Here is an 11,154-nt window from a genome sequence, read left to right as displayed (position 1 = left end):
TCTCAAGGAATCTTCCTGCCTCCGCAATTTTCTTCCCAAAAAACTGGGTATGGGTTTGGGAAGCTTAAGGAAAGGGCTGAAAGGTAGATGGATGGATGGCTTGCTGGGCTGTGAGGAAGGTGACCTTTATGTGGCTTGTGAAATCCAGGCCACTGACCATTTCTTGGATTCTCAGACAGGTGCTCCCAGGCACTCAGAAACAAAGATTCACGCAGGGCTAATAATCCCAAAGGTTGGCTATTTCAATGCAATTTAATTGTTCAGGTAGTATGGACAAGTGGTTCATCTCCATCCTGAAGGAAAACACTTAACAGCTCCCACTTAAGTAATTCTGTCCAAATCAAACAATGCTTTAACCTTCTGACGTATCATGGTGTGCATCTTGGTGTGCTTGTTCCCCAGCACAGCCTTAAGTGTTTGTCCCACCGTGCAAAGCTGGGCTCTCAGCCGGGTAGGGCTGCCTGCTCGCCTGCAGGGGTGATGTTAATGAACCGCAGAGAATACTTTGCAACTACATCTGATTCTGGTCATTAGTATGCCACCACCCACCCTGGCTTCCCAGGGTTGTACATGCAGGACAAGCACAACAAGCACTTGGCCAAAACAGCAGGACTCTTAGCTAGTGTAAAAATAGATTTTAAATAAAATAGAAACTCTATAGGAAAGAGAATTTGATTATGCTTTCCATTCTCATTCTTGTTTTAAGATGTCTGTATATTCAAGTCCAAAGAGAGGACTTACAGTCTGGTCTGTCCTAAGCATGAGATTCAGAATGGCTGTGCACACTCATTCTGCAAACTCTCAAGGATTCTGGGAAGGTCAGTGGCAGCTCACATGGATGGCAACAAGGAAAGGGGGGTGGGGAGAATCACGGACTAAAGAAACGATTCAGAAATGTGCTAAGTAAAATCCTTTGGCTAATTAGAAAGCAAAAACCAAAACCCATGGTTGAACAGTAAGCCTTGTTAACCTAATCGTTACCTCTCCTAGAAGCTAAATTCTAACACGGTTGCATTTCAGTTTTGCTCAGTTCCTGTAGGTCTGGACTGATGCTTTCGGCTCTAGAGGAAGTGCACAGATACTGCTGGCCCACCACAAGCCTTACAAAGGGCTCTGTGGAAATTCCAGGTTCTGGAATTGGAAACAGCCTTTGGCTGTACCTTGAGAACATAACTGAAAACCTGCCCTGTCTCCCTCTGGCTGCAGCCGTGCAGGCCCATCTTCTAGCAAAACACATGAAGTGAGACAGGGACCCCCTCCCCCACTTTTACATGGATGATTATCCCTGCAATTTTTTTCACTGGATGCTGGGACGTGTGCTTGGAGATTTGAGTCTTGGAGTGGCCACCAAGCCTCTTTCTTAAGTACAGTGAGTAATGCTGTAGGGAATCACCAAAAATAAACAACATAAACTGCCACCATTTTCCTTACCCTGGGTCTACTCGGTCTAACTCAGGCTGTTTGTTTTTCCTGGCTAGACTTAGAGAGCAAGTTGAGATGGCTGCTGGGGACCAGCCAGCCTCTCTTCGTATAACATCGGAACAATCCTCCAGCTATGAGGCAGAGGGGTGGGAGGCGATGAGGGCCAAGCTTTTCCCAGCTCTTCGGTAGCGAAGGGACCTCTCACAACAGCTGCTCTGAGCCCTGGGAGGTCAGAGCTTGGGTTCTGGGTAATGTTACCTTCTAGATCACAGTAAAACTTCGTGTCTTAAACCGATGCCCAAAAGAACGATAAATACTCCAACTCAATAAATACAACTGAAAAATGCCCTATGGGGGTCGGGGCACCTACCAGGCAGAAGGCAAAGTGGGCATTGTGTAAGGTTTGTGACCAGCACCACGCTGAACACACTGCCATGGCCTTCAGCCCTGCACTCAGCACACCACACACAAATGAAAGGGCAAAGACCAGCTTATCCTCACTCCTGCTTCTTAGGCTCACCCTCCTGCAGTGCAGGGCACAGTCATGGGGACGCTTCTCCGAGGGTCACTTGCCCCGCTTGCTGCGGCCCTTCCTGGAGGGCAGCCTCCCACTGCTCCCAGAAGCAGAGGGGCTGGGGGCCGAGGCCACGGCGATGTTAATCTGCCCCTCCTGGATTTCCTGCCTGGTCTCCACAGGCAGGTGGCTGATCTGCTGCTGCGCCTCCAGGTAGAACATGACGTCACGCAGCTGCTCCTGGATCTCCGTGATCTGCAGGTCCTTCTGGTCACAGGTCTCCTTCAGCAACCTCTCCCCATCCCTCACCTTATTCTGTAGGAGGGCCTGGTTGGCGCGCAAACACTTGTTCATTTCCTGCTCCTCCTGGAGCTCGGTGGTGAGTCTGGCCACTTTCGTGTTCAGCTGGGAGCACCTTTGGCAAAACAAAGGGAGACAGAAACCCGTTGGCATTTGCTGACACAGTCCCTCTCCTGCCTGGGACTAAGCCACTCCTACCATGCCAAGGGAGGCTGTTCATTGCCACTGAAATCACTGTGCATAGCAATCCTTGATGTAACTTCAAGAGAGTTTTAAGAATCAGGAAACTTTCAATCACAGAAAGCTGTGATTCAGGCCACACTTGGAGGTTCTGCTGCGCCTCGGTGTGGCAGTCAGTGAGTACACAGGGACCCCAGAGCCACATGCTCTCGGAGAAAAAGTGACATTCTTGGAGAGTCAAGTGCTCTGACCTCACTGCATTTGCTGGAGGAAGAAAAAGGTTGTGCTGGCAGGAATTGGGAGCGCCCAATCTTACTTATTAGTAAGGAATGACAAGTTGAAGTACGTGCGTGCGTGCGTGCGTGCGTGCGTGCATGTTTGTGTGTGTGTGTATCCTGGGGCTTGAACTCAGGGCCTGAGCATCATCCCTGAGTTTTGTTTTTTCCCCTCAAGGCTAGTGCTCTACTACTTGAGCTAAACCTCACTTATAACCTTTTTTGGCTTAATTGGAAATTAAGAGTCTCATGGACTCTCCTGTCTGGGCTGGCTTTGAACGGAGATCCTAAGATCTCAGCCACCGAGTAGCTAAGATTTCATGCATGAGACACAGGCACCTGCTTCACCTACCCTTTTTTAAAAAAGCTGCTCAATCAGGGAACCCCCAGAGCCTGCTGACACACATGCTCAAAACTGAGGGTGTCCCAACATGAAGGGACTGGTTTTATTTCCCGGGGTCTACTGTCATACAGCAACACATTTCAAGGACAGATGAAAGCCACCTACTTTCTTTCCACAGATTGTTTTTCCTTGAGGAGATCGTTCAACCTGTGCTCCAAACTGTCACACTTCTCAATTGTTTCTTTAAATTTGGTCTTCATGTTGTTAATCTGAAAGAGCAAAATGGAGAGATCCTTGTTACTAATGTACACTTTTCCTTCCTAATTATGTGCACGTAACTGTGACAATCCAAACTTAGAAAAGGCAGGGTGAACAGCTGACAATTTCTGTGGTAGGAATACTAACAGTGAGACCCCTTTTCTTCTTTACCACTTCACTCTGCCTGGAACAAGGTGTAGAAGCTGCTGGCTATGCAGGGGAAAGCTGGAAATGAGCCAGCTGTTTAGGCTCTGGAATGTTAGAGGCCAGAGCAGAGTACTAATGCCCCTCCCGAGCTTACACGCTACAAGTTATTATCCACTGGTCACCTGACAAACTTGTGAGGGTGGCTTCTACTTATTTGATAGTTTTGTTCCAAAAATTTTCTCACCACGAGGCTATATGGAATGTAAGCAGTTCATGTTTTGCTTGGGTTTATGTATAAAGGTAATGTATCAAAGGAACTAATGCATAAAACGTAGGAAAATGAAGCCAGGTGCCGGTGGCTCATGCTTTTAATCCTAGCTACTCAGGAGGCTGAGATCTGAGGATCACGGTTCAAAGCCAGCCCGGACAGGAAAGTCTGTGAAACTCTTTTTTTTTTTTTTGGTCGGTTGTGGGGCTTGAACTCTGGGCTTGGGCGCTGTCCCTGCGCTCTTCAGATCAAGGCGGGCACTCTACCACTTGAGCCACAGCGCCACTTCCGGTTTTCTAGTGGTTTATTGGAGATAAGAGTCTCAATCCGGGCTGGGAAGATGACTCAGTGGTAGAGTGCTTGCCTTGCACGCATGAGGCCCTGGGTTCGATTCCTCAGCACCACATAAGCAAAAAGAAAAAAGCCGGCAGTGGCGCTGTGGCTCAAGCGGTAGAGCGCTCACCCCATGACCAGACCTCCCCTCCCCCCAAAAAAGAGTCTCAATCCTCAGATCTCAGCCTCCTGATTAGCTAGGATTACAGGTGTGAGCCACCAGCGCCAGCTCTGAGAGACTCTTATCTCCAATAAACCACTCAGAAAACCAGAAGTGGCATTGTAGCTCAAGCAGTAGAGTTTGCCTTGAGCTAAAGAGCTCAGGGACAGTGCCCAAGCCGAGTTCAAGCCTCACGACCTATCAAAAAAAAAAAAAAAGTTAGGAAATTACAAAATTTGGGATTAATGATGCGTTAGCAGTGATCCTAGCTAAGAGCATGCTGGAGTCTAACTAGGGGAGCGTGGACTGTCTCAGGGTGAAGGTTGGCAATTGTAGGAACTGCCTCACATCCACTGTCTAGGCACTGGGAGGCAAGGTGGGGAGGGAAACGGGCAGGTGAGTCACCAGGAGGTAATGACAGCAGGAAGCGACTGACTGAGGTCTTAAATCCTATGGCCCAATGCTGGTGGCTCAGGCCTGTAATTCTAACTACTCAGGAGGCTGAGATCTGAGGATCATTGTTCAAAGCCAGCCTGGGCTGGAAAGTCTGTGAGACTCTGATCTCCAATAAACCACCTGAAAGCTGGAAGTGGTGCTGTGGCAAGTGGTAGAGAGATCACCTTGAGTTGAAGAGCTCAGGGACAGCGCCCAGGCCTACAGTTCAAGCCCCATTACAAAAAATAAAAAAATAAAAATCCTGTGGCCCAGCTATTGACTATGTGTGTCATAGGCAGCGTCTTGTTCCTCCCTCCTAACAAGCCAATGTTATAGATAGTCCACTGTGAACAGAAACTCAGGCTTAAGAGAAAGGTGACACCATATGTCAAGATCACCCAAAATCAAGTCTGGGGTCAAAGCCAAGTTCTAAACCTTGCTCAGCACGTGGGAGTCTAAAGCTCTACAGCAGAGGAGACATGACCTCTGGGCTAGATTGAAGCTCTCCACAGAGACCCTGACTGTGGTTCATGTGACATCCATCGTGTCAGAAAAGGACATGCTTCTAACCCTTCTTTGTAATATTTTCTTTTTCTTTTTTTGGGGGGGTCCGGTCGTGGGGCCTGAACTCTGGGCCTGGGCACTGTCCCTCAGCTCTTCAACTCAAGGCTAGCGCTCTACCACTTGAGCCACAGCGCCACTTTCGGCTTTTTTCTTTTTGCTTATGTGGTGCTGAGGAATCGAACCCAGGGCCTCAGGCATGCAAGGCAAGCGCTCTACCACTGAGCCACCTTCCCAGCCCCCTTTGTAACATTTTCATATAACCTTCCTACCCAGCTTCTAATAGCACTGCCTTAAAAAAAAAAAATTGTTTTTTACAGAAAGTATGTTTATAGTCAACTTCATTAAGTTGGAAGAACATGGGAGACTTCTTGGTGACAGCCTAGTTAGCACAAAGCTTTGATTTCAAACCCCAATATAAAGGAAGGGATGGAAAGAAGGAAGGACCATAAAATTGCTCAAATTCCAGTTTGGTTTGTAAGTAAAGTCCACAAGAATTTGAACCCTGGTCAATCTCCATGAACAGGAATCTGCTAATAAAAGCCAGGGTCCAGGTCATTGTCCCCCTGCAGAATCCACTGCTGGAGAAACTTGTGGATAGACACTGGTCAAAAGTACAGATGGGTGCTGGCAGCTCACGCCTGTAATTCTAGCTCCTCAGGAAGTTGAGATCTGAAGATCAAGGTTCAAAGCCAGCCTGGGCAGGAAAGTCTGTGAGACTCTTACTTCCAACAAATCACCAGAAAACCGAAGTGGCACTGTGGCTCAAGTGGTAGAGCGCTTGCCTTGAGCTAAAGAGCTCAGGATAGTGCCCAGGCCGAAAGTTCAAGCCCCATGGTCAGTAACAACACAAAAAAGGTTCAGGACAAAAGGCAGCCATGAACTTAGGGGACAAATAACATTTGTTACTAGAAAACAAAAGCATCCTTTCAAGTGCTGTGAGCTTCCTTGTGATGCTGCCCTGGTCTCCACTTGTCCCTCCTACAAGCAACCATGAGTGATTTCCACAGTGCTTCCATTCCCTATTCCTGACTTACTTTTGTTGGCATGTCTTAGGGAATGGAATTAATCCTAAAGAAGCTTAACAGGTGGAGAAAATCCTGGGCTGAACCCTCAGGGGGCTGTGTGAGGCACTTTAGGTGGTCACAGCAATACCCAAAGTAAAACTATTATCAAAAGCTGCTCTGTCTCCCGAGTCCAAGGAGCTCAGCTGAGCCCAGCCTGTCCTGTTCCTCCGGTGTGCGCTCCAGCGAAGCTGGCTTCAGAGCAGAGTCAAGTGTCCTCAACGTGCCTCTGCAAGGACACATCCCCTGCTTGGATGGCTCTTCCCTAAGTTCTAACCAAACAACATTTTGTTACTGGTGTTAAGCATTATTTTACTCATTTATTTGTAAGCCTCCTTCTCTCACGGATAGGGCCCAGGTAATTAATGGTGGGACCTCACCAAGTCACTAAAGTCATCATTTGATTAAATTTAAAGCCTTCACTTAACACTAAGAGAGCCAGGCGCCAGCAGTTCACGCCTGTAATCTTAGCTACTCAGGAGGCTGAGATCTGAGGATCAGGTTCAAAGCCAGCTGGGTCAGAAAAGTCTGTGAGACTCTGATCTCCAATAAACCACTAGAAAACCGGAAGTGGCGCTGTGGCTCAAGAGGTAGAGTGCTTGCCTTGAGCTGAAGAGCACAGGGATAGCGCCCAAGCCCAGGGTTTTCAAGCCCCACAACCACCACCACCACCAACAAAAAGCTAAGAGAGTCTCTGAACTAGACACTAGCTGCAGGTCCACCGACTGACCCTCTGGAATCTAACTATACGAACCTCACTGGTTTTCAATGCACTTTCCTAGAACCTTCAAGGGTCCTTGAATCTGCTGGTGATGAGGAAATCACGCAGGAAGAGCTCTGGGATCTCCATGTGAGTTTCCACCAAAATCATAAAACCACTCTTCTTTTTTACATGTCATAAGTAAGCATATCACCTTACAAGATGTTTTTGGTGAAAACCACTATCCCAGGCCAGCGATTCACCTGAGACCAGTGAAGCGCCAACATCTCTGTCTGATTTTTTTTTTTGTCGGTTGTGGGGTTTGAACTCAGGGCTTGGGTGCTATCCCTCAGCTCTTTAGCTCAAGGCGAGCACTCTACTACTTGAGCCACAGCGCCACTTCCGGTTTTCTGGTAGTTATTGGAGATAAGAGTCTCACGGGTTTCCCTGTCCAGGCTGGCTTTGAACAGTGATCCTCAGATCTTAGCCTGAGTAGCTAGGATTACAGGTGTGAGCCACCAGCGCCCGGCCTCTGTCTGATTTTATTGCCTTCAGCTCAGAAGGGCTCAGCACTATCTGACTGCCTCACTAGCCCACTTCTACATCCCAACGCAGCTGTTCTCAAGTCCGCAAAGCAACTGGCCGACTCAAATTACAAACCCTCATCTACATACTTGGATGTTTTTAACAGAAAAGCACAAGGCACTAGAAAATCTGACTGAGGCCAGAAACTAACAGAACCACTTAAGGTCCCAAGACACCCAAAACACTAAATCCTTTAAATTCTTTTTAGAGGCAAATAGTTCTCTACTAATGATAAGACTATAAAGGAAAGATTCTAAAGATTCCTTTCTCCCTGTGCTCCCCCACCCGTCACCAGGCTGGCAGGCCATGCAGCGCCTCAGTAGTCATCAAACCAGACTTACTTCCTCGGCCGTGTCCTTCTCTATGCGAACGATCTTGTTTTCCCAGTAGATTCGCTGAGATTCCAGCTGGCTTGTTAATAAATACGAATACTAGAAAGAAACACAGAGAATAAACATCAAAATGTCAGCCAATGTTGTCGCTCTCTGAAATCCAATTAAAACCTGACCTTTCATGATCTACTGAAGAATAAAAGTGACAGCAGAATTTTCTTAAAGACAGTGTCTTGCTACATTGCTCACACTGGTCTAACAGCACAGGCAATCTACCTACTCTGCTGGGACCATGGCCACCAGGCTGGGTGTCTCAGCATATTACCCTTGGTGACTGTGACAATCAACAGGCACAGCCCGGGACAGAGAGTTGACAATCTAGTTGGAAGAACTGTTCATCGTATAAAAACTTATTCTAGAAAGTGGGGCTGTAGCTCAAAGTGGTAGAGTACTAGCCTTGAGCAAAAGACCTCTGGGACAGTGCCCAGGCCCTGAGTTCAAGCCCCACAAATGACAAACAAAAAAACAAAAACAGCTTTTGGGCTGGGAATGTAGCTTAGTAGTAGAGTGCTTGTCTAACATGCATGAAGCCCTGGGTTTGATTCCTCAGTACCACATAAACGAAAAGCTGGCCGTGGCGCTGTGGCTCAGCACAGAGAGGCTCAGGGACAGGGCCAGGCCCTCAGTTCAAGCCCCAGGACTGGCAAAAATGAAACAAAACAAAACAAATTTATTCTGGCCCAGCTGATTTCGAGAAAAACCACGTCATTTTAAGCATACATATAACTGGCCAGTGCCCATTTGGCTCCCGCTGCTCCATGCTTCAGGTTATTAGCACTGACCCTGGGTGGGGCTCAGTCATGGGCTGAGTTGGTTTGGCTCTGATGGCACTGGAACTTTCTTCAAGTGCAGATACTAGCTATACCTTGTGTCTCTCAGGCCTGACCCACACTGGATGTTGACAAATGCTTGCTACATTTGTCTGGTGAGGGGACAGGTGGCACCTAGAATAGGGTCCGGTGAGAGCTGAGAGGGCTTTTGACAGGAGAGAAAAGCAATCTGACTGCAGAGAACTTGGACCAAGTCAGAGCTGTGAACATTTAGGGTCTCCAGTGCTGGAGAAGTAACTGATAGCCTGGGCATTTAGGCAGGGATGGGACCTGTGGAGGGCTGTGGGCTGTACACTGAGACTGTGGTCCAAGGGGAACCCAAGGCCAAGCAGCAGTAAAATCATATCTCCATTTTGGAAAGGCCATCCAGAAGGTAGAAGGAACCTGAACATGTTGCGTGTATAGGCTACAGAGAAAGCACAATCAGGAGACTCCACTAGACTATATGCTGCATTCAAGGTTGTCTCAACCCCAGTCCTGGGGTTTCTGGGCACTGTCTCTGATCATTTTTGTTCAATGTTAGCACTCTAGCACTTGAGCCACAGCTCAGAGAACTCTGGGAGACTCTTATCTCCAATACACTACAAAAATGTCAGAAGCAGATCTGTGGCTCAAGAAGTATAGAGTTCTAGTCTTGATGCTCAGGGACAGCTGGAGCACTGGTGGCTCACAACTAATCTTAGCTATTCAGGAGGCTGAGATCTGAGGATCTCAGGCAGCCTGAGCAGGAAAGTTTATGAGACTCATCTCCAATGAACCACCAGAAAACCAGAAGTGGAGCTGTGTCTCAAAGTGTGTGACTCAAATGTGTCTCAAGAAGTAGAGTGCTAGGAACAATGCCCAGGCTCTGAGTTCTTGAGTTGCAGCCCCAGGATTGGCATGCGGGCACACGCACACATGCACACGCACACACACACACGCACACACACACACACAAAAGAAATCTAGAAAATGCCAGAGCAATGCGAATGAAAATGCTTCTGGTGAAGTAGAGACACTTCCAGGTCCTCCTCCTGTTCCCTGAGTGTACCCGCCCTGCACAGCTGCTAGGGTGCTGCCAATAGCACATTCTACTTTCCGCTTTATGGGAGCTTCGGAATTTGAACTGGAGACACCTAGGAACTTCACATCAAACAGAAGGCACAGAGAACATAAGACATACCTTCAAAGACGAAAAAGGGAATAAAAATATTTTAATCTTTCCCAACAATGTCAGACATGTAGGGTCAATGGAAAAGCAGAAGTGGAGCCACCTTTTGGTCTGGAAGGTAAGAAGCGCAGCAACAGGCACTTAGGGAGTGCTGTGAGTCATCTTACCTCTAGCTGCAAGGCATCAATTTTCTCTTCCTGGCAGGTGTCGCCCTCACACTCATACTGCACTATCTTTCCATCTGTTTTACTTGCAACAAGCCGGTGGACGTAATTATCTAAGGAGAAGAACAAGTCAACCAAACTGGACTTCTTCAAAGGAAAAAAAGGGCTCCATGAACACTGAAATCTGAGAAACTCTTTTTACAGATCTAAATTAAATAAATAGTTCTTTTTTTTTTTGTTTTTTGGGTCCGGTCGTGGGGCCTGAACTCTGGGCCTGGGCGCTGTCCCTCAGCTCTTCAGCTCAAGGCTAGCACTCTACCGCACTCTACCACTTGAGCCACAGCACCACTTCTGGCTTTTTTCTTTTTGCTTATGTGGTGCTGAGGAATCGAACCCAGAGCCTCACGCATGCAAGGCAAGCGCTCTACCACTGAGCCACTTTCCCAGCCCCTTGTAATAGTTCTTTAAAAGTGGGGTAATCATATGAAATTTTTTTTGTTCTGTTTTTGGTCAGTTGTGGGGCTTGAACTCTGGGCTTGGGTGCTGTCCCTGCACTCTTCAGCTCAAGGCGAGCGCTCTACTGCTTTAGCCACAGCACCACTTCCGGTTTTCTAGTGGTTTATTGGAGATAAGAGTCTCATGGACTTTGTTGCCCAGGCTGGCTTTGAACCGTGATCCTCAGATCTCAGCCTCCTGAGTAGCTAGGATTACAGGCGTAAGCCACCGGCGCCCGGCTTCATATGAAGTTTTTTGTTGTTGTTGTTCTTGGAGACCAGGATTCCAACAATTTTTTTTTTTTCGGTTGGTCGTGGGGCCTGAGCTCTGGGCCTGGACACTGTCCCTCAGCTCTTGAACTCAAGGTGAGCGCTCTATCACTTGAACTACAGCACCACTTCTGGCTTTTTCTGCTTATGTCGTACTAAGAAATGCAACCCAGAGCCTCATGCATGCAAGACAAGCTCTCTACCACTGAGCCACCTTCCGAGCCCCAGGATTCCAACTCGATCTGATGTTTTGTTTCTTGCCAGTCTTGGGGCTTGAACTCAGGGCCTGGGCACTGTCCCTGACCTTCT

General features: G+C 47.9%; 1 protein-coding gene across 1 annotated transcript in view; it reads right to left on the bottom strand.

Annotated features, from left to right (window-relative positions):
• Positions 1 to 233: 233 nt before the first annotated feature.
• The window catches only part of LOC138826384 (BRCA1-associated protein), a 30,852-nt gene continuing 19,931 nt past the window's right edge, over positions 234 to 11,154 (bottom strand). Inside the window, exons 9-12 of the mRNA XM_070021482.1 lie at positions 10,085 to 10,194; positions 7,887 to 7,976; positions 3,200 to 3,303; positions 234 to 2,351 (exon numbers count right to left, since the gene is read on the bottom strand). Of these exons, the coding sequence (XP_069877583.1) occupies positions 1,988 to 2,351; positions 3,200 to 3,303; positions 7,887 to 7,976; positions 10,085 to 10,194 (668 nt within the window). The 3' untranslated portion in view covers positions 234 to 1,987. The remainder of the gene's footprint in view (positions 2,352 to 3,199; positions 3,304 to 7,886; positions 7,977 to 10,084; positions 10,195 to 11,154) is intronic.

The sequence above is a fragment of the Dipodomys merriami genome, unplaced genomic scaffold (assembly GCF_024711535.1).
Source record: "Dipodomys merriami isolate MVZ:Mamm:240054 unplaced genomic scaffold, mDipMer1.0.p SCAF_142, whole genome shotgun sequence".
Taxonomy (NCBI): Eukaryota; Metazoa; Chordata; class Mammalia; order Rodentia; family Heteromyidae; genus Dipodomys; species Dipodomys merriami.
The sequence above is the reverse complement of the archived record's forward strand: the minus strand, read 5'-3'. Positions and strand labels throughout refer to the sequence as shown.